At 39.6% G+C, this 22727-nt stretch overlaps 1 protein-coding gene across 1 annotated transcript in view; it reads left to right on the top strand.

The window, feature by feature from the left end:
• pdia5 (protein disulfide isomerase family A, member 5) overlaps positions 1-22727 on the top strand; it is a 65912-nt gene that overhangs the window by 19672 nt on the left and 23513 nt on the right. The window contains exons 4-11 of the mRNA XM_081600600.1: positions 1802-1885; positions 2027-2072; positions 5284-5376; positions 5938-5998; positions 7128-7195; positions 9715-9806; positions 13467-13538; positions 17342-17478. Coding sequence (XP_081456726.1) covers positions 1802-1885; positions 2027-2072; positions 5284-5376; positions 5938-5998; positions 7128-7195; positions 9715-9806; positions 13467-13538; positions 17342-17478 — 653 coding nt within the window. The remainder of the gene's footprint in view (positions 1-1801; positions 1886-2026; positions 2073-5283; positions 5377-5937; positions 5999-7127; positions 7196-9714; positions 9807-13466; positions 13539-17341; positions 17479-22727) is intronic.

Genomic DNA, 22727 nt, shown 5'->3' with positions numbered 1-22727 from the left:
GGGAGTCGGAGACCAAAATAAGAAGACATTTGTTAAAATGTGTTTAAACCTTGGGCTATTTTCTGTCAGCGATGTAACATTTCTTCTTTTTTTTATTTGCCTCACAAACTCCCTGCATTCAGCACAGAGAGACCGAGAAGTCTGTTTCACATCTCGTATTCAGATGTCCCCAGGCTACGGTGGAGCTGACAGATTTGCATCGCTGCCTCGAAATTTTTCGAATAGTTTCGAAAGTGATTCTTTTCTCCTGATTCCGTCGTCAGAAGTAATTTTATTCCCACGACTCATGTCGCCTAAAAGACGACAAACGATACTGGACGAAATGGAAACAGTTTTGAGAGGTTTCTTTTTTTCCCCGTCCCCTGCTCCCTCAAGGTCACCTGTAAAACAAACGGCCCCTCCGACAGACATTTCTGAACGGCTTCCTCGCGGCGTTTCCCTCACGTGTCAGTTTTTCAAGCTGTTGGAAGCAGCAGACTGAACTTGAATCAGGTGACTACACGTCATCTCCAAATGCGGCTCGTGTCGGGGGTTACACCTGCTCCTGTTGTGCCCTTACTGCCGCCATCTGCCACCAGAAGTCAGCCTTGTTGTGTCCCGTTCTTCGCACGCTCCTCATCTGAACTGCCGCCTGGCTGGCTGCACGCAGCCACTCGGATTCAATCTTAACGCAGAAAACGACGCTGAGCGTGTCCTGCGGTTGTGCGGGTACGGCGGCCCGTCGACTCGTCGTTTCCAAATGCTCCATCCGGCCATATTCTCGGTCACGATGGAGGAAGAGGAGCGTTGCGTGCCCCGCTAACACGGTTATACTATAGCGAGTGTGAAGTACGTACAGGCGGTTGGATGCATTTTCATTTCCAATCCAGTTACGGATGCAAGTCTCGTTGAACGTTTTGATGCTGGCGAGAAGGACATTGCTAACGACGTTTATCCACACTGAATGCTTTTAGCTCAGTGTTCATATGTTGGGTTAGGGAAGTTGTTTACTGCATTTCAAGTAGCAGAACTTTAATGAAGAGCGCTTCTGTTATATCTGTCTGAAATATGAATTGAAATATCGGTTAACAGTTGAAATGATATATTTTCATGTAATGTATGTAAAGACTCATGACATTTTTCTTACCATCTGATGAGACTAGTTTTTTCTGTTTTAGGTCAGGTTAGACCAAATTTAATATGGCCTTACATTCATACGCACAATAAAACTGTCTCAGCACCACTGCAATATGTGCAGCGTTCTTTATTTCGGCTACAGTCAAAAAGCACCAAGGAAATTAAGTGGTGCTCCTCTGGATTGGCTGGTTTGCTAACGCCAGCTATTAGCATGTCACTGAAGCTAATCTTTAAAAAACGCGCCTATGACTCAGACGTTAGCATTGCGGTTAGCATTGCAGCTTCCTAAGCTGCTTTTTCTTTTCATTTCTTTTCATTATATAATCGCCACAGAAAAATCTGTGCCTCTTTCCGTAACGACTGGATGTTGCCGTAGCGTTTATGTTTGACCAGAGATAATTTTGGCATTTCTAACTGGAAACGGGAAAATGACCGAGTTTCGATATTTATCGGTAAAGAGAAAAAAAAGAGAGAGAGAAAAAAAAGGATGAGAATTAAAAAAAAAAAGCACTTTCTGTTGAGTGGAACTCTTGTTGAGGTTAAATAGAGAGGAACTGTGTAATGAATCAAATTATAGAGCAACAGGAATTGCACTTTTTTATGTCTGTTTGCAGAGTTAACATTTCGAAACCTCTTATTTTAAAACACTTTTTTTTATTCACGTCCGCATGTCGATGTCTTCCAGTGATTCAGAGGGTCGCAAACTCTGTAAAAAAGTGAAGGTGGACCCCAGCTCCAAACGCGAGGGAGCGGAGCTGCTGCATTACAAGTGAGTCACCAGGCGCTCAGCCGGACGCCACACACTCTCTTCACACCTCAGTGCATTTTGGAAAGTAATGTCACTTTTGCATCATTCACCACTTACTTCTGGGGTGTGTGTGTGTGTGTGTGTGTGTGTGTTTCTTTCCAGAGATGGGACTTTCCACACAGAGTACAACAGACCTGCTACATTTAAGGTTGGGATTTTTCGCATATTAAATTCGCTGCATGTTGGTCATGATGACTCGGCTATGTTATGTTCTACACTCACTTTCTGTGTTTAGTTTGTTTTATTGCAATATTTAATGGGGGATGTTTTATATTTATCTGATTGATACAGATATTGATTGCAGCGTTTTAGTATCGTTTTGTGTTAATCTACTCAAAACTTGCAGCAGTTATGCGGATAGATCTAATAATTACGTATTGGATGGCGCACACAATAAAAAGAATATATTGTTGGTTCTTATTAAAGCGGCTCAACATGGTGAGTTTGATTTGGTGAGATTTGTAGATAAAAGTTTATATAGCTTTATTCAATCAATCAAATGTTATTCGTATAGCACATTTCAGCAGCAAGGCACTTCAAGGTGCTTTACATAATTAAAGAAAAAAATAAATTTATTGTGACTTTAACTTGAGAGATACTTTTACATGTTTTCAAAAGGTATAGCTTTAGACTTTCCCGTCCAACATCAGTGTGTAACCTCACAAATTCACTCCTTGAATAATGTTTGAAAAAATCCCACCAACTCTCTCCTAAAGCTTTCAAACTGTTACAGCTGTGAATGGGGAGACGACAACATCAAGCTCTCAAAAGCTTTTATAGACTTTTGGCAATGTAGTGTATTTTCACTATAGACACACACACAAAATAACCTTCTTCAATCTCACACCCACAAAGCCGCTTTCCAGCCCAATAAACGGGACACATAAAGAGATATCTGCTGAAACGATCGCGCAGCACAAGCAAAAATGTGTGTGAAATATGGCCAGAGTAGGACCTGCCTGTAGTTTATCATCGCTTGATAAGTTTAACAAGGTGTGTTGAAGTTAAGATGCACTTATGAACTTTTTTGTGCTGTAAAAAAATCATTCATAAATGCATTTTAAACTTCTCTTTTTGTGCAGGCAACTGCTACAACCAGGAGATTTAGAAATGGAGACCTCTCTTTATCCTCTGGATTTGCTTATGGGGATATTTGGAAAACTGCAACCTGTAAACTAATTTAGTTTAAGTTTAGGCTTATGTAACATGGAATCTATTACTTTTTTGTTTTTTTCAAAATGCAACACTAACTTATAATAATAATAATAATAATAATAATAATAGAAAAAAGCAAACTAAATTTGCTCCACTACTTCCTCTCTTTCTTGATTTAATCAGCATGGATGCAGATGTGACTCTTTAATAGCGGCTCTTTGCTTTTCCAAGAAGCACCAGAATAAATAGCAACACGGTAATTTGATCTGCATTTAATAAAGCACGGAACGCTTTTATTGCGTCAGTTCACCGCACAAACACAGAAATATTATTCGAGCTGTACGCTTTATGCAACAGATTTTATTCTGTGAAGGAATCCAAGTCTGTTTTGCTAAATTGCTTAGGTTTAGGAAAGTTTTAAGTTTTCCTCTGAGTTTCAGGACCAGTTACGTAAAGGTCTTGTTTTTTTGTCGACTCGGCTGCTGTAGTTTTCACCTCGGTACATGTAAAGATGCATGTGGGTCCATTGTGCATCCTCCCTCAGAGAGGTATGATTGAAACTACCGAGGAACAAAATGTGAAGCCAGTCTGGAAGAATAGAGTTTATTTGGCAACTTGACGGGGCTGTTAGAGGAAAATACTGACCAAACTAAATCTGTAGCTGATTTAAAGGTCTTGAAAACCTTGATTTAAAAAATGTATTTTGTCACACACGCCTCTCAAAGTTTATTCATTTCCATTTTCTGCACTTTGTCACAATAAAACCACCAAATTAACTGTATTTTTTTAGATAGTTATTGGATAATTGAAAAATGGACAGAAAAAAACAGTTTTTGTTGGTTTGTTTCAAAGATGTTTTTTTTTTTTGTTGCAAGGAATCCGAGGTATTCCTTGCAGTTTTTTGTTCAAATACTCCTAAGACTAAGTCCAACTGAGTGTTTTGATTTTTATCTCGACATAAGTACAGCTGTCAGTGAAGGCCACTCAGGCTTGTCAGAGACTCGGAGAGAACAAAAAGTATCATAAAGAGCAAAGAACGCAGCTGAAAGCTGAGGGACATCACTGTGAAGGAGTTTAAAACGGAGCAAAGCTATAAAACATTGTCCATTTTATGGAGTATGGAGTCTTTTAAGGGACATATCAATGCCACAATGCAGATTATTGTGACGATTAAACGGATAAAAACAATTGTCTGCAGATTTTTCATTTAGCCACTTAAGCCTATGCAGTATAAAGAAAGACACATGAACATATAATATATGTTATTTATTTATTTATTTATTTATTTATTTATTTTTACTGAGTTTGAGCCAGGTGAAGGTAAAACTGTCACTTTAGGAGTTTTGTGTAAAACATTTAAAAAAAAAAAATTATTTTTTAAATTGCACAATGTTTTTTTTTTGTTGTTTTTTTTTGCCTGTGTACGCCAATCAGTGATTTATCAACTACCAATTAGTTGATGATTATTTCAATATCGATTAATTCCACTTCAGTCCTGTAGTCATGCTAGCATGAGTTGGTCAAAACCCAAACCTAAAATGACACACACACAAAAAAAGATGGGATGGATCTACGCTCTCCATCCAATCTGACTGAGTTGAAGTTTTAGTAGAAAGAAGTAGGGAGGAAACAATTCAGTCTTTAGATGTGCAAATCCGATGGAAACATTACCCAAAAGGTTTACAGTTATAAATTAAGATTGAGGTTTTCTCCCACCCTACAAACTATTGCGACACAAAGTGAAAGAACACAAAGGCCTGCTGCACCTTTCAGTTTTTAGCAAAAAAAAAAAAAAAAAGTTGAAAATTGTCATTCTTCTTCCTCTTCAGGTTAGTGCTAATTTATGCCACTCTGTCACAAAAAAAAAATCCCAATGGAATATAATAGCTGTAACAAGACGGAATGTCAGAAAGTTTAAGGAATGTGAATAGTTTTGCAAGCCGATACTTGATTTAAATATTCCAGGTCTCTGCTGCTGAATGAAATATTTCTTGCCGCCTCGTTAAGACATACTTCACATCACATCCACAGCAAACATGACCGTGTTGAGCGCTAAAGATCCCGTTTCACTGCACTGAATTCAAATTAAGAGCAACTTTTACAGCGTTAACACAAATTACATTGTTGTCCGCAGCATGGTTTTGTTTGTAGTGTAGCCATTGCTTCGACACATTCTGACTTCTTTTTTTTTTTCCAACCTCCAGTCTATGGTAGCATTTTTAAAGGACCCGTCAGGACCGCCGCTGTGGGAGGAGAACCCCGAAGCAAAAGACGTCGTCCACGTCGAAACGGAGAAAGTAAGTAACGACCTTGATGAACTTTTTAAAGATTCTAAAGCAGCAACTGCTGCGTTGTTAAACGCTGGGTTTTTTAGCTGCCGTGATCACAGGACTCCCGCCGAGCAGACTCCTCTCCTGTCTAGTTAGGGGAAAAAAAAAAATTGAGGCGAGTTTTTGCGTTTGAAGCCAGTGGAGCGTCGTTTCCACCCGTGACAGATGTTGGTCTTCGTGTCCCCAACCTCACGAGGACGGAAACCGTTTCCACGCGGCTGTCTGACGAGCGCCGTCATCAAAACACCTCCGGAGCGCCGTAGCGAGCGCTGCATGCTGAAAGGCCTTCCGTTTAATCAGCAGCAAGCCTGACAGTTTGGAGCAGCTCTCCAGCTTCCCGCTGTGGGGCTTCTTGAAGATGTCAACTAGAGATTGTGCTGAACGTGGCGTTCTGGAAGTTGCTGAGGTCATGATGGTGATTATGAGGAGAGGAAACTGTTAGGAGGGCTCGTGCATCTTCACTCTAAAAATCCGAAAGCCTTCACTTTGTTAGAGACGTGTCTAAAGATTTTTATTTTTTTTTTCCAGGACTTCAGAAAGCTGCTGAAGAAAGAGGAAAGACCCGTCCTCATTATGTTCTACGCTCCCTGTGAGTCTCCGCTTTACTGTTTTACATTCACAATTCCCGATGTTCATTTTGTTTAATGCGTTGACCGTCTGCCGGTAAAAACAACAAAACGCCTCGGTTCTCACTTGGGGAGAAGACTAAAAGTGAATTAAAAAGTTTTCTGAATTCCCTTTTTTCTTCTAAATTCGACCCCGGAGTCCTACATCAACCTTTTTAAATTGTCTTCAGCTCATAATGAGAGAGGAGTTGTTGCTTTAAGAATATTAGTTCACATAAAAACAGCAGGATGTCGCCACTCTGCCCTGAACCAACATGTTTCTGCTGAACTCCTTCAACAGTTCGAATGGGCAGCATCCATATGTTAAGGCAGAACATCTGTTAGCACATCTGAAATAGGTTTGTTAAAAACTTTTAAATAATAAACATAGCTGTTATTGCTGTAAATCAATCTCTCTTTATAGGTTTTCTTTATGGAGCATTTTTAAGAAAGATGAAGATATCAAATTTTAAGGTGAAATTTCAGAGGTCATGATTTCATACCATTACTTAAGCTGCACTGTTAACCCTTTCATGCATGAATAATGATCCTTTGTGTCAGGATTTTTTCCCAAATTTTATTTTTATTTTCTTAAGGCATAAACAAAAGGTAGGAAAAAATTGTGTTAAAAATGTTTTTTATTTGTTTTTAGGTGATCAATTGTAATTTTCTCTAAATACAAAGTTGTTATTTGAAAAATGCATCAGTAGTATTGTTCTTTAGGGTTTATCTGATGTCACAATATTTTTTTACCTGCAAGAGTCGTCTACAGTGAAGGACAAGTGCCGTCTTGTCTGTCTGCCATATTGGATTTAACAAACATAATTTCTGCAGCTGATGGCCAGTAGTTTATAGTGTATTTTATGATGCATTAGTGTCCACTTCAGTGGTCTGTGTGCATTTATAACATAAAAATCCACAAGAAGCAGAAGAAAATGGCTTTTAGACAGCTGTCCACTGTAGTGACCACTATGCATGAAAGGGTTAATTACACACAATATTCTGGCAGTTGATTGGACATCAAAACATCTAAACTTTCCAAATTAATGATTTTATAAGATTGCCTCTTGGTTAATATCCACGTTTTGACCTGTGGTGTTGTTCTATCTGCAGGGTGCGGCGTTTGCAAGAGGATGCAGCCTGTTTTTCAGCAGGCGGCCACAGAAACAAAAGGCAAATATGTGAGTGCGTCGCCTGTCCGTTGTGTTATTGCAGCAAGTCTCCACAGTCTGATCCCGTTCCTTCAGTTTTTCTGCAGATTAAGAAAGCATAAAACTTGTTAAAGTAGTTCAGACCGCCTGCCGGTCTTAAATACGAGACTTTTTGTATTTTATTTAAGACGCCATCAGATGTGCTCTGTAGGTTTTAATGTTTAATTACCCAGATTACCTTCAGATTAAATTCTGAGACTGTACCTGATTTATATTTGATCTGAGTTTTAGCACAAAGATCTATTCAGAGGTTTGTCTGTCAGTCTTTTCAGACATGTTTTTAATATTTTTGTTTCCGTCTGGTTTTTAATTTGTTCCTTGTTGAGATTTTTCACGTTTTGTCACCTTACAGCTTACAAACTTCACTGTATTTTATTGGGATTTTATGATGGACCTGCACAAAGGAGCACTGAATGATAAACAAAAGGAAAATTGAGCATAGTTTAGTAGAAACTTTACACAAATAAAATCCCGAACAGCGTGCCAATGTGTTGATCTGTGGCCGTTATGTCCTCATCGGCAAAGTCCAAACACTCTGTGGCGGAAAACTTCACGCAGCACTCTGTGTGTTTTTCCACAGCTGAACATAGTGGTGGCAGTATCATGATGTGAGAAACTGGTTGCAGATTCACCTGATACCAGGAGAACAACCCAAAACACGCAGCCAGAGTTAGTGAAATAACTTGGATAAAAGCATATACATGTCTAGAATGGCCCAGTCAAAGTCCAGTCTGTAACAAAGTTTAAAAGTTTGTTCATCCAGGCTCTCTGAGCTTGAGTTGAGAAGATTGGGTAAAAAATTTTTAGTCTGTCTGTGTGCAACAGACAGAACCCAAAAAGCTGCAGCAACAGGTTTTCTAAAATGCATCAACTTTGCATCCGGATTACAGATGTATGCCGCACTTTTCAGATAAAAAAAAAAAGCGGTTCATTTTCCATTCCGCTCCACACCTACATGCTACTGTATCCAATTAAATCTCAATAAAATCTATTAGTTTGCGATCGCAGCGTCTCACCAAACAGTTGGCGTTACTCTTTGCAAGGCAGCGTTTGTAGACGCAGAATTTATTGACTGCGTTTTCAACTTGCGCCTTTATCTGCTGTTATTGACTAAAGTCCTTCCAGTTTGGCTTTACAAGATCTATAAAGATAAAATGCCACTTTAACCTTCTTTCTTGTGTTTAGTCTCTGCCTTTGTCACGTAAAGTGAAATCTAAAATATTTCCCCATCTTGAACTAAACACAGTCTTTCTTTAAAAGTGATGTAAAATGGAAATGTGGTATTTTAATACTTCACCTGCAATATGATTTTATTTTTTTTGTGGTAACTTTAATCTGTCTTTTTTTTATGCAAACTGACCCCAGCTTGAAGAATATCTGATGTAGCACGCTACTGATGCTAATGGAGATTACAGTAAACATAAACAATGACACGTATTTTATGGCTAACATCTCAAAGGATTCAGAATCGCTCTATATTGAGAAAAGGCTGTGAATACTTATCTAAATGGGATTTTTATTATTTTTTTCGGTATTCTATTTTTAGTAAATTTGCAAAAAGAAGCTCTTTTCCACATTCTAATTATGGGATATCTGTGCACACAATTTGGAGGAAAGAAAAGATTATTGCGATGTGGAGTGAGGCCGCAGCGCGGCACATCGTGGAGAAAGCGAAGCGCTGCGAATATTTTCTGGATGCTCTGCTGATTCTCAGAGCGCCGCCGCCTCCCGCGTTGCTTTGAAGCGAACGAAGAGTGGGAGCTTAACCAAGTTGTGTAACCCATTTCACGTCTCAGTCAAGGACGAGGGAGAGCGCGTACGCAGCATCCGATGTGTTTCATTAAGTCTGACTGAAAAGAGAAGGGAGAAACTCTAAAGATACTGCGGGGAAGTTGTTTTATTTCCAGTGATTGGATTCACTTCGACGACGCTCTCATCACGTTTCCTGGTGCAGAAAAGGAAGAGTTTGGCATGACTCTGACATTTATTTTTTCTCTTCGGCTAATTGTACGCCTTTTGCAGTTTAGTGCAACATTTGCTTTGAGCTCCTGCAGAAGCGTCGGTCGTTTTTAAGTGAGATTTTCACAGATCGCGTTGGAGAATTGGTTGGACTTTTCTGCAGCTTTCAGGTTGAACCTTAGATGATCAGTAAAAGGTGCTCTCTTTCGAAATCACCTTGACATATATATTAATGACGCTGTTAAAAAAAAGTGACTTTTCTTTTCCCCGAACAACCTCGAAAGTTTTAAAACCTCACTCCTTCCGATTGATCCTCAACTTCTGAGCCTTTTTCTCTCCATTATTCTGGTCTAAAACATCTACGAGACGTCTCTTTTAATGTTCTCTTTCCGTTTAAACTCTTCTTCTTCTCTGACGGTGGCTAACCGGCTTTGATGTCCTTTCCTCCTTAGCCTCCGCCGTCACTTTTCATCCCCTCCCTGACAACTCACGTCCCGCTTTTCTCTGGCTCTCTCTGATTTGTTCCAAAGGTGCTGGCAGGGATGAACGTTCACCCGGCTGAGTTTGACGGCCTTAAGCAGGAGTACAACGTCAAAGGCTACCCGACCTTCTGCTACTTTGAGTAAGTTGAGTCATCTCCTCGTTAAGCCTCGTCTCGAGGCTCGGCCGCTCGCTTCCCAGGCCACTTCAAACAGAAAACGTAATCTGTTGAACACAAGCGGGTGGCAGAAGGTGGCAGACGTAAACCTGAAAGCGTAGACTTCAAGTGTTGGTTACTTCACTCCGAGTATAGGTGAAGTTTTTATTTCTAGAAGCACTGGGCTCCTTTGGAGGAAATCATTGTAATTTGGTGGGACTAAACAGTATGCAGCGGTTCCTGGTTTGAGCTTGTGCCTTTCCTTGGTTTGTAACTAGTTACATTTACTCAATTAAATTTACTTAAGAGTTTTGAGAGTATTTTTATTACACTGTACTTTTTACTTCTACTTCAGTCATTTTATTGTGAAGTATTTATACTCTGGAGTAAATTTTCTGGATTTTCTTCCCGCTGGATAAAGAACAAACCAACATTTCACCAGACACACACCTGCAGGGTTTGGTTGAAGTTTCGTCAGTTTTCTACTGAAACAAACTGATTTGGAAAAAATTTATTTTGCCCGACTTTATTTTTTGTTACTTATATAAATTATTGTCCTTTAAAGTACCAAAATTTCGACTCAGCTTAATATTTTAGTCTATCTGATGCTGTAATTTTTTAAATATTAAATAATTGATAATGTGATCAGTTATCAGTACTTGAGAAGACTTTTTATCAAATAACTCTTTTAGTCTTGAGTAATTTCTTGAATGGCTACTTTTTACTTTTACTTGAATAAAAATATAAGTAGTGCTGCTCTTTCTTTAGTACAGTTTTTGGACACTCTGCCCGCCTTTGCTTGCAGCATCTCTAAAGGTTGAAGCATATAGAGGTCTGTGGAAATAGGTGGTGCTCAGTTTAAATGAATGGTTACCACGGGAGATTCAAGAGTTTAACATGGATGAAAGAATTAAAGCAACACACCAGGTATGTTATTGACAAGGGAATAACATCATAATGTGATAAAAAGCTTTAAAAAAAGTTGATTTTACATAATAACCCTCCTTTAACATCTTTTGAGTTTTCAAAAACATTTGATATCCAAGTTTCCAGGGAACTTTAAGAGATAAAGGAGTAAAATAAAAACTCCATATAAACAATTTTTGTGTTTTTTTTTTGCTTTATTCAATATCCACAGTGTAGATGGAGACCAAATGAAAATGAACACAAAAGAAGGGTCAAAGAAAGTCCACTGCACTGACATGGCAGGCAGGCACCCGAAACACTTCCTAACTATTCGATTTCCAGGATGCCAGCGCGCGCTGATCCTTATTTCTCCCCGCTCCAGCTTTTTCTTCCCGCTCCGGCTTTATCATCCCCATTTTCACATTAAACACTCTTTCTTTCCAGTCTGGCCTTTTAATTAGGCCGGGACTGATTAAGTGCCTCTGTGGTTAGAAATTGCGTGCTCTCCTCCTCTCTTCCTGTACATCTACGCATCTCCCTCTCTCATGTTCGCCCGCCCCCCTCCCTCCCTCCCGCCTGCTGCCGAACCGGAGCCAGTCTGTTAGCTGGAAGTGCATTAGTGTCTGAGCAGAGCTAGCTAATGACCGTCCGAGTCCACTGGCTTCAATAATGAGCTCCTGGCTGATAAACTGCAGCTAATCACAGCAGAGTAAATCAGCATCAACACCTTCAGTTATCTTGCCGCAGCACCCGCTGCTAGGAAGACCAACTTTTTGAAGGTCTTCTAATGTTTTCAGTCCCGGCAGTGGAAGAAAGTGTGCTTCCCAAGAGTTTAGCCAAACCTAAAAAGTTCTATTAACATTTTGAAAAAAAAAAACATTCAACCTTTCTAACCTTGCTTTGTACTCCAACAAAGAAAAGCCGCTGAGACCGTCAGCCGGGGGCGGGGGGCTTATGTCAAAACTTCCTCGGCATGATTTTGCGGGGTTTTATTGTACTTTACAGCTGGAGAGATAAAACCGTGGAATACAGAGTTGGTCATAAATCTCACTGATTGAATTCCAAGCAAGCCACTCTTTCCTCCCGCGGAAGTCGCTTCCCCTAAAACGCTCCGAATGCAGGCGAGTGCGATCACGCATCGCCTTTAATCACATCCGCTCTTATGTCCCGGGAGCCTCTGGCTGCTGTCGTCACCACTATCTGTGTGCGCAGAGTCGCGGTCTCCGACGCCGACCCTGTGATGCTGGGCTGGGACGTCCAGGTGAGCATCTCTGCCAACATTTAGCCAGAGAGGCTGGAAAACGGAAACTTGCTTAAGTTTTTTTTATAGCTTATTTTTATGCTGTAAAGCATAGAGCTGAAACGATTAATCGTGACGAATCGATTACTGAAATAATCAGCTAATCAGTCAACTAATTTAGTAATCGATTAATCATTTACTGGAGTATACAGACTCAAAAGAAGGGCATTTGCTTAAGGAAGAGCAAATTCTGTAAATTTTGCTGTCCAATAATCAGGAAATCTAAATAATTATCACCTCTGTTGATAAGTCGAGCAGAAAGGACTGAGCTTTTCACAGGAGTATTATTATTTTTTGTTTAGCTGCAGATGAATCCTTTGATGCAAATGATCGATTGTTCACTGAAATAACTTTTTGGTATTTGTTTCCAGGCAATGAAATGTTTACTTTGTCATTTTAAAAGAAATGGAAAAACTACATTTTCTTATGCGTTTCTAAGGTTACATGAGATGAGGTGAAATGAAAAAGCTGCTGAACGTACAAATGTTTTATTCGATTAATCGTCAAAATGGATTATTCTGATGAATGATCGAATAAAAATCGGTACAGTCAATTATTTGTTTCAGTAGACATTTAGTCATAGATTGAGACCAAAATGATTATTTTAGTCGTTTTGGTCACAATCTGACTAATCGTTATCATAACCATTGCAGCCAACGATTATGACTAAAAATAATCGTTGGCTGCAGGCCTAGTGAGGAAACTCTCTTAATCTCACTTTAAATGTTCTATATTGTCATTTCCTCTACTTCAGTGCACCTTCAAGCTTAAAATGCAAACTACTATACAATGAAAAGCATACCAAGCATCTCAAAACTCCCCCTAAATTCAGAGTTTGACTTACTTAAAGCCATAAACTTTGATGTCATCTTTTGTCCACATTGATTTTAGTTTATTTTTATGCAAATTCTACAGAGAGTTGAGGAACTATAGTGCTGGCTTTAAAAAAAAAAACATACACAGCATCGGCGATCAAACAGTGCTGAACTCTCACAGTTATCTTCTCATTGTGATGCTGAAAGAGCACATTATTCCTCCTTATGTTAAACATTTCAGCGGCTGGTAGGAACACTGAAGAAATTGCAAGCTTGCCACTGACTTTTTTTTTTTTGTTTGCATCAAGCAAGTCATTTTCAGAAACTGTGCATAATTTGGTGCTGTTAATACGTGGTGGTTAATCAGAAGCCTGGACCGTCCGTCTGTATTGTCAGACTATTTCTGGAGTTTCTTCGAGTTTCTTCACATTTTGTCACTTTGCAACTGCAAACTTCCAGCATAGGGATTCATGTTAAGCTTTTCAGGCTTATTTAAACTACAGGAAAGGAGGTTTGAATTGTGGCAACTAACTTCATTCAGTAATTAGTCATTTTTTTACGAATTGGGTAAAATTTATTCAGCTGCTGACTTAATGTATCCGTGGTCATCTTCTTATCTTCCAGGAAGGGGAAATTCCTTCATCACTATGAAAACTACGGCGCTACCCCAAAGGATATAGCAGATTGGCTGAAGAAGTGAGTATGATTCATAACTCAACCAGCTGCTTTTTTTAAGTGTTTTTTTTTTAGTAGGTGTCCTTGAAGTTGCTGAAAATGTAGAGTTCAGACTAGAAACCGTTTTATGGTCTACTAATTTAACTAATAAAGCCCAGCGTCGGAGAGAGAATCGACTCCGTGGAGCTTGAGCGAATCTCCCTCTTTGACTTTCTGTCATCACCTTCTTTTCTCTCCTGCGCTCTTCATCACACCTTTTCTTGCCTCGACTCCCCTGGCACACCTCGTCATGTTCTCATCAATCTACACCTTCTTTCACTTTTTTTTTTTGCCACCTTTTCTCACAATCGCTGCCTGTAAGTCCTCGTCTCTGTCTGGAGAGAGAACTCAGCGGTGTTCGTGGAGCTGCAACCAGCCGGTGCAAAGTACGGTTTTACAGCCAACAATAACGACGTTTCCATGGCGAATGTACGGAATAACTTTGTCGATATTCCACCGATGTCGGATTTTGCAATCGCGGTGTTTCTATTAAATGAGAAGCGCAATTAAAAAAAATCACATAAGTTTGTTCACATGACAAGTTGTTAAAACATTAGGCGCCTTCATCCTCTTACCACTTCCTGTCGTATTCTTCGTAATTTCCGCCTGTAGTAATATCTGGTTGTTGATCACGTGACTTGTGTGATGCGAAAAAGTGTTGCTAATCTAATTTTGCAAAATACGCAAATTTTGATAAAGCCAAAAAAAATCACCTTATCATAGCGCAAAAAACTTTATTACAAAAAAAGCAGGTATTTTTCATAATTGCTCTGCTTCTCTTAAGCGAAACTAATATATATATAATTCCTGTTTTAACGTCATTGGAAACCTTCCTAGAGGCTACGTTGTCGTTACAAATGTTTAGATTTTTCACTAATGTGAAAACAAAAACACCATTTTGTGATGTTTCCATTAAATAACAAATGCAATGAAAAGCACATGTGAATATGTTTGTTCACACAATAAGTTATTTCATTTTCTTTTGGTGTGTTTCCATTAAGCAAATTTAGTTTTGTAATTTCAATTTTGCAATTTTAAGTCCAATGGAAGCACATCTAATGTGACACAGGTACACTAGCTAGACTTTTTAACTCTAAAAAGTATTAAACGAATACTTTTTAGATCATTATAATTATAAACAATTCTGCTTGTAATTATTTATAAGCAGAATTGCCTGAAAATGCCTCGGCTATGCGACAGTGAAGTTAACAGAAATCCTACCATATTTAACTCGATAATAATCATGGATATAATAAACTAACCTACCTCTCACCTTCCAGTTTTTCCAGTTTCCATATTTAAAACCCACTGTGTAAATATCTGCCATAAAGCCAGCGTGTATTTTATATTTTAAAACATCTTAGAAATGTAAAGGTTCAAGTTGAAAAAGCGTGGATTCCTGTTATCGCTACATGATAAGAAATACTCGACCACTTTGAACCAAAAGGCTGTGATTATTCCTCTGTCACTGTGAAGATATTCCTTCAGATGAATTCACCGAAGCTCACCTGTTAAAAATAGATCATTCATTTGCATATGAACAGATGTGACCTCTCTGAAACCTCATCACATTTGCGGTTCGTCATCTCAAAGGATTTTTAAATTTTTTTATTTTTTGCATGGAGATACAGCAGATGAGAGCAAGCTGAAACCGGGGGTTTGATATAAACTATACTCATAAACTTCACAGGATTTTTACAACACTTATTTTTCACCTCTAGTTTTCATTCCCTCCTCTCTTCCCCAAAGTTTTGATTAAATTTCCCGAAACATCATATTCAGCGGTTTAGTTTTATTTTCGTATTTTAGTTCCCTTCTCAAGTTTCTCTGCTTTCTACTGGGCCAAATCAGTGTAGCTTAGTAACAAGTTATGTAGTTCCTAATTGAAACTATGTTGATGATGAATGCTTCTGTGTGTTGTTAGACTTGTATTATGCCAGACTCTTGTTTTTACACGATGGAGTCTCTACGTTGAGTCATATTAGGCAACCAGGTATTAGTCTGTCAGCTACTGCAGAGGTCTAATTTTCCACAAATCACAAGTGAAATCTACGTATGATGGAGGAAAATATTGCTATATAGATTATGCTAAATTAACATTTTCAGGTAATTGTTCATTTTTACTTTTACTGTAGCAAATGCAGGTTTTTCTGCAACTAAACCAGAATTAATTACGCTTTTTTGAGTTATTCTGTCAAAAAAAAAACATGTGGATCACAACGCTCACGTTGCTGGTAGCGTTGCATAATCTCATGCTACGCTATGCAGACTCTCGCTCTGCACTGGTGAAGATTCACTTCAGTGGGCTCAGGGTTATAACTGGCTCCCGCTGATGACTCAACCTACTTTCTAATTATATACAAGAAATTATTCGACCGCTTGAAGGCACTCGCCTGAGACGTAACGACAAGTACAACATAATAATGCGCGCAAAAATCAGAATGTAGCAAAAACAAAACAGATACATTAAGATAGGACTTGTCTTGTTTTTTCACTTTTGGACTCATAAGTAAGGATTTTGATTAACCCGTGAATAGAACAGACACTTCCTTTGTTACTGTTTTCACCTGTAGTGATCCACGTTTTGGGAGCGTAGAATGATCATTGTCTTCTGCTTTTATCTGTGACTTTGCTACAAGTTGATCTTGACTTTCTGCTTCTGGGATGTATGAAGTGTCCATTTCCTTGAATTGATCTCTCTGCATTTGACCTCGTGAATCTTTTCAGGTTTGTGAATTTAGGAAAGCAAATCATCTACTTTCCGAGTTTCTTCACAGCATACTGTAAATTTTTTCCCCCAGTTTTCTTCAGCTCGCGTCCCGGCCTGGTTTCAGTCGCTGAGCTCGCTCAGTGGATCTGCCGTTTCTCCTCTGGACTCTTCAGCCAGTTTTTCCCCTCTTTGATTCGCTTTTGTTTTTCCAGCCCAATTGTGGACCGATTCAGAACTTGTTTGACTTTTTGCTGAGTCTAATGCAAACGTCACCCCTGAAAATACCTCCAGACTTTTTTTCTTTTTTTTTGTCTGGCTTAATTAGAGAGTAATTAAAGTGGAAGCAGCTCCCATCTGAATACCAGTTTATATTTCAGCTTCATTTGTCAGTTTTTTCCATGAAAAAAACCCCAACAAAACTCAATAGAACTCAATTCCTTGAACTTTTCCTCCCACTTTTTATGTGATCAAGTTTCATAAACTTGTATGTTGAATTTGTTTATTAAACAGCTTAAAATGTCGATATTTGGCTCCAAATATTTAGATGCGGGGAATATTTGTCCAGCACTCAGATGACCGAGCTGAGTGTGAGACGGACTCCTCAGTCGAACTCGAGGGCTTCGGTTACGTTACTCTTGTAGCATTTACAAACAAACTCCCGTTTGTTTGTAAATGCTGTCCAGCCACTTGTGGTTTTTGAAGAAAACCATTTTTTTTTCTTTTAAAATGTTTTATTTGTGTACTTGTTCATGGAGTATATTGTTTATATCACTGTCCACTCAATTCTGGCGCTGCAGCTCTGGTTCCTGTCATCGAGGTGGGGCTGCTTAGTTTGTGTGTGTGTGTGTGTGTGTGTGTGTGTGTGTGTGTGTGTGTGTGTGTGTGGGGGGGGGGTGTTTTGACACATTGGGTGGATTGTAGGTTACAGCTGTGTTTGATTCCTTTCTTTTTCTCTTTTATACATATATATACATATTTTGTTCATACAGAAAAAAGACCAGCTGGATTTAATCTGCTTTGCAAAATGGCTTCCGGTCCATTTCCTTATGCTGTCTTCTTTCCCGTGGTGTTGCAGCCCTCGGCCCCCGCAGCCAAAGACTCCAGAGGTGCCGTGGTCGGAGACAGATTCGCCGGTCTTCCACCTGACCGATGAGTCCTTTGACAGCTTCCTGGAGGAACATCCTGCGGCCCTGATCATGTTCTATGCCCCCTGTGAGTAATACAGCATGAAGACACAAAGAAGAGAGGGAGGAAAGGGAAAAAAAAGAAAAGCACTGCCCATTAGTGGGAAAGTAATAAATCAGTCGCAAGGAAACATCTTTCACTTTATTTACTGGCTCTCTCTGGGTTTTGCTCTGTAACACTAAAGCAGTTGTTGTTCTTCTTTGACCGAGGGACTGGATTGTCCCCGGAAGGACTTTTACCCTTTGAGGCCAAAGTTTCAAATCTCCGCCTGAATATTTTTGCTTATTTTCATTGTACAAAGTTCTTTAAATGTCCTGTGAATAAATATATTTGCCCATTTCTCCATAACAAATGGAACTAGCAAGTTATTTTTCAATTGACTGGCTATTAAAAGATTGTTTAATCAGATTAAACTGAAGTAAAACATGCTGCAAATTGGGGGCAAAATTACCGTAATAACCTGATATTGTCTGGAAAGTGCAACGTCTCCCCTACCAGAAACTGTAGGAATTTTTCAGACAGCATCACAGAGTTAAGTTGGCTTGTAAAACTGTTACCAGTGACACATTTAGCCTTGTAAGGGTTAATTAATGGTAGTGAGAATTGTTTGGACTGTAAGCAGTCTTTAGTTATTTGTAAGCACAGGGTTTACCTTGTTTTGAGCGTTAGAGCTGGAGTCACGTTTAAACAAGGACGCCTCATTTAGTTGGTCCTCCCGCTGGTTTATTCTATGGTTTTTATAAATGATTATATATTCATTCATGCACCCCCAGTGTGCATTCACGCCAGCCCTGTTTAGTTCGCTTTTGTCTAACTAGTTTGTCTGCTTTGAAAGTCTGGTTTGTTTTGGGGAGGTGTGAACGCATAATCAAACTCCAGTGCTGTCCAAAGAGGCGAACTCTGACCCGCTGGTTTATGACTAACGCTAGTGGGAGAAATGTGGTCTGTGGTCTTTTTCCCAAAGATGAAAGAGAAATCTTACAACCGCTGAAATTTGATCCCACTCCATTGTTGTTTACATTTTGTGAAGAAGGAAGCTGCGCTCGTGTCTTCTGAAGTTTTCCTGTCGTTTACTTCAGTGGTTCTTGGTGCAGCGCCACCACAGGCGAGGAGGTGAACAGGTTTTTCCAAAGGGTTTAGATCGTGTGACGCAGTGAAAGCAAACCACGTCAACTGAACATGTTGCAATTTTGGTCCCCCAGTCGAATGAAGTCTACTGCACTATGACCTCTAGTCTCTCTTCTTCTGTCGTTAAATATTCAACATTCCTTCATTGGAAGCCAACACGGATAAAAGAGCCAAGAATCGACATCCTTTTGATAAGTCTAGTGCTTTAAAACTCCACGCTTAGCGTCTCCTGCTTTTGTGCTAAACTTTTTGACAGTCTGAAAATTGTCTCATCTTTTTCTTTCCCTCCACCAGCAGCCCTCATTGTGCAACGGAGTGCATAGTATTATCTTGAGAATGTTTTCAGCAGTAAAAAATGTGCAGCATCCAGTCAAGAGGAGCTTCTCGCTCCTTCCTGCCATGGAAAACATTCTTTGTGCAGTTTTCCCGTGGGTTCAGCTGTTATTTAGTCACACAGATAACATCATTTCGCTGTCATGTGAGTTTCTGAAGTTGGAGAAAGGAACCAAAGGAAGGATTGGAAATGGGGGGGAGGAAAACAAACTCAAAGCCAGACCAAACGCAGGGAATTCGGAGCGAAATCGCTATCCATCACATACGAACCCCTCAACATCCCTGCACCTCGCTGTCGCCATATGGTTCATATAAGCCCGCTTGTCGTTTCTGCACATGCTTTACATTTCCATTCAGGCACCACACACTGTTGTTACGCAGAACTCTGTGACCCTGCCAGACTTTTTTCAACTTCCAGACACGACTTACTTTGATCAAACCCTCCTCCTCCTCCTCCTCTTCGTTGGGGAGCTTTCTATTCTTCTTGTTGTGACATATAGCTATAAATTATTGATAAAGAAATCCACATTAAGCTAGACAACAACATCTTAATCATGATGCTGCTATTTCTGGATGATCTTTTCTTTTACGCAAGTCTTGCACCTCGCCCCCCCACCATCAGTTCTTTCTCTGCATATTTCAGTCTCTATCCTGTAATGACACATAACGAAAAACAGCCACACCAGTTCAAGCCTCAACAAGGATCTAACAAGTTTATTTGGGGAAAAAACTGTGACATTTTAACATATCATTTTGTGCTTTTGGTGGCTTCCTTCTAAAAGCAATGAACTCGACTCAGAAATCAAACTTTTCCACTGAAGTACAGAAAACTGATCTTTAGGCCTCACATGTTAGATTCAGTTATTACAGAAGCGCTACTTACTACTAAATTAAATGGTTTAAAAAAAAACATTTTGTTTTTCATGTTTCCTGTGTCCAGATTTTCTGTGCTGATTTTTTATTTACATTTTTTGCCCCTACTGTCTTCCAGATCCTGCTTTTGGTTGAGATTTTGGTTCCAAATCAACACTTGATTATCGCAGTTGAATTCTGTGAATTGTCCAGGTGGGGACAGATTGGGGTCAGATGTCAAACTAACAAGTCCTGTAAATGCAAGAACGAGGCTGGGAGTTTTATGGCAACTAATTTATCTATAAAATTATTTTATTTGTTTATTTCAAACAGGTTTTAAAAATACAAGAGCAATCAGTGGGACAGAGAAAAACGTATGCATACAGAACCAAGAACAAAATATTTAGTTTATCGCTACTTTTCTGTTCAATCCCTTATCTCAATGTAATTAGATATATTACCCACTGACTCGTATCAAAATGTGTAAATTAAACCATGTTATAATGTTCAATATAAATAGATATCACTCACACTACTAGTCCTCACTCCCTTTGCTTTGGTTTAAGTCGTAGATCATGACTGTTTGGAAAGAAAATACGTAAGAATGGAAATTTGTTGCTGATAAAACTAAATATTTGCATCATGGGTTCCTGCTGTTGGTGTTTAGACGAAGAATCATTTCGCCACAAACCGCTGGTTTCCTTCCAGGGCCGTTTAGCGTGTAGCAAAATGATCACATCACTTCAGCTTCCAGAGGTCACTGACAGGGTGACCAAAATCATGGTGCATTTTCTTTTCTCCCTCCCATCTCTTCCTTTCTCCTCTATTTTTAGCCTAAATGTGCAGAGAAGTGTTTGAGCGAGTGTCTGTTTGAACGATGCTGGGAGCAGATTGCTCCACTCTTTTCCCGCTGCGGTGTCGCAGCTTCACAGATGCCTCCGCTGCACTCGACTCTCCCCCGGAACAGCAGCCAGTCGTAAACACGCTCAGATCAAGGGCAGTCGGCTGAAACGAGCTTCATCAAATACTGTTGGCGCGTGCTCGGCATCCGCGCGAGTTGTGCGCGCGCGTGCCGGCGGCAAATCGAATGCATATTTCACACACCATGACAAAACATTTAGTGCGCACAATTGAGCTGCGTATCTCTTGTTTCTCTCTAATGGAGGCACAGACATGTAGCTGCCCGGTTTTGCTGCTTCGGTGCAGTGTCTTGATGGTTCTGCCGTCAGATTGAGATTAATGTTCTCCCGGCCGACGCGATCGGCTTGCATTTCTGCCCGTTTTCACTCTCCTCTGAAATGCACAGCAGGGGAGCTTTGCGTGCAACTTCTTGTGGGCCTCCAGTTCGGTGCACTGAGGGTGGGCGATTGTGTTCTGGACCAAAACAAAAGTTTCTTTCAGCCCGAGTTATTGATGCACTGAGTGTTGTTTCAAAGCTAATTATAGCTGCATTGTTTGATCACTGGGCCTCCTTAAACATTTTTTAACTCAAAATCATGGCTGCCGGCTGGATGAATGACTGTCCCAGTGCCCCGAGCGCCGGGCTTAGCAAGTTTTCTGGGGGAAACCTCCTTTCTACATAGTTAATTTTTATCGTAAAACTTTTTGGTAGCACTTTATTTGATGGGGTGTGCATAAGACTGACGTGACGCTGTCATAAACATGACATATCTTCTGTCATGAACATAAAGGAGTCTTTATGAATGTTTATGACTGTTGTCATGAAGTGTCATTCGGTAAATAATGACACTTTTAATGCAAAGTTGCTCTATTAGTTGCATTGAAATTCCATTAAAAATGCCAATGTTGCATTAAATTGTCATTATTTACAAAATCATGCAAAGTTGGCACTTTTAATGGACTTTTAATGCAATTTTTAGAGCAACTTTGCATTAAAAGTGTCATTATTTACCGAATGACACTTTATGACAGCAGTCATAGAACTTCATAAAGACTCGTTCATGTTCATGACAGGTGTTATGTCATGTTTATGACAGTGTCACGTCAGTCTTATGCACACCCCTTCAAATAAAGTGCTACCAACTTTTCTGTCAGGCAAAGCTTGAGTCGGTCGCAGACATTTTCTGAGCATCCTGTGACTCAGAATGGTTGAGGCTACCGCTAACTAGCTGCTAATAAACCATTGCTAGCTAATTTGCTAGCTTTTTGTGCTTCTATTATTGGAAAGTGTAAATTATCATCAACCTGAACGATGCTACGTGTAATCTAGGCAAAAAAATAACAAAAATAAATGCTTTGCACTGCAATATAAAATGTGATTTTCTGCTCTTAAATTTTATTCATGGTGGTGTTAAGTTCTTTAAAAGTCTTAAATTTGAGTTGGTGAAACCTGCAGAAAAGCTTTTTTGGAATTGTCATTTAGCTTGCGTCTTTTCCCAACACCTCCTGTAAAACGGTGGAACCTCCTTTTTATTGTAACGCCTCCGTTGTTTTCCGGAGCTTGCATGTTTACTGTTTTGACTCTGATCTCCTCACCACTCAATCAGAATCAGCAGTACGTCTCACACACACCCCGCCCCCCTGCTGAGCACGCACCGACGCGCCGCCTGTTCCGAATGCAGAGCAGGCCTGACACAGAGCAAAGGACGGACATTTGTGTTTTCTCTCTTGCTCATCATTTTGAAGGGCCTTAAAAAAAAAAAAAGCCCTCTGAATCACTTTGCATCTCTGCTGAGCCTCAACACACTCTGCACAATCAAACACCTCAGAGGCTTAGTTTAAAGAGACACAGCTTTTCTTTGCCACAACGTGCATTACTCTTGATTTATAGCCTCCACCGGCTCTGCTTATTATACTGAAGAAAGGACTTCCTGAACCGTTATGACAAGGGCAATTTAGCAAGTTCAGAAAAAGTTTGTTTTGTTCTTTCTGCTGCGTTTCTTTCTGGGCAATCTATATATTTAAAAAATGTGTTTTTATTTAAAGATATGTTAGATGCAAGG

The sequence above is a fragment of the Poecilia reticulata genome, chromosome 2 (assembly GCF_904066995.2).
Source record: "Poecilia reticulata chromosome 2, P_reticulata-male-v2, whole genome shotgun sequence".
In the NCBI taxonomy this organism is placed as follows: domain Eukaryota; kingdom Metazoa; phylum Chordata; class Actinopteri; order Cyprinodontiformes; family Poeciliidae; genus Poecilia; species Poecilia reticulata.
Note: the sequence above shows the minus strand (reverse complement) of the source record. Positions and strands in the feature narration are given on the sequence as shown.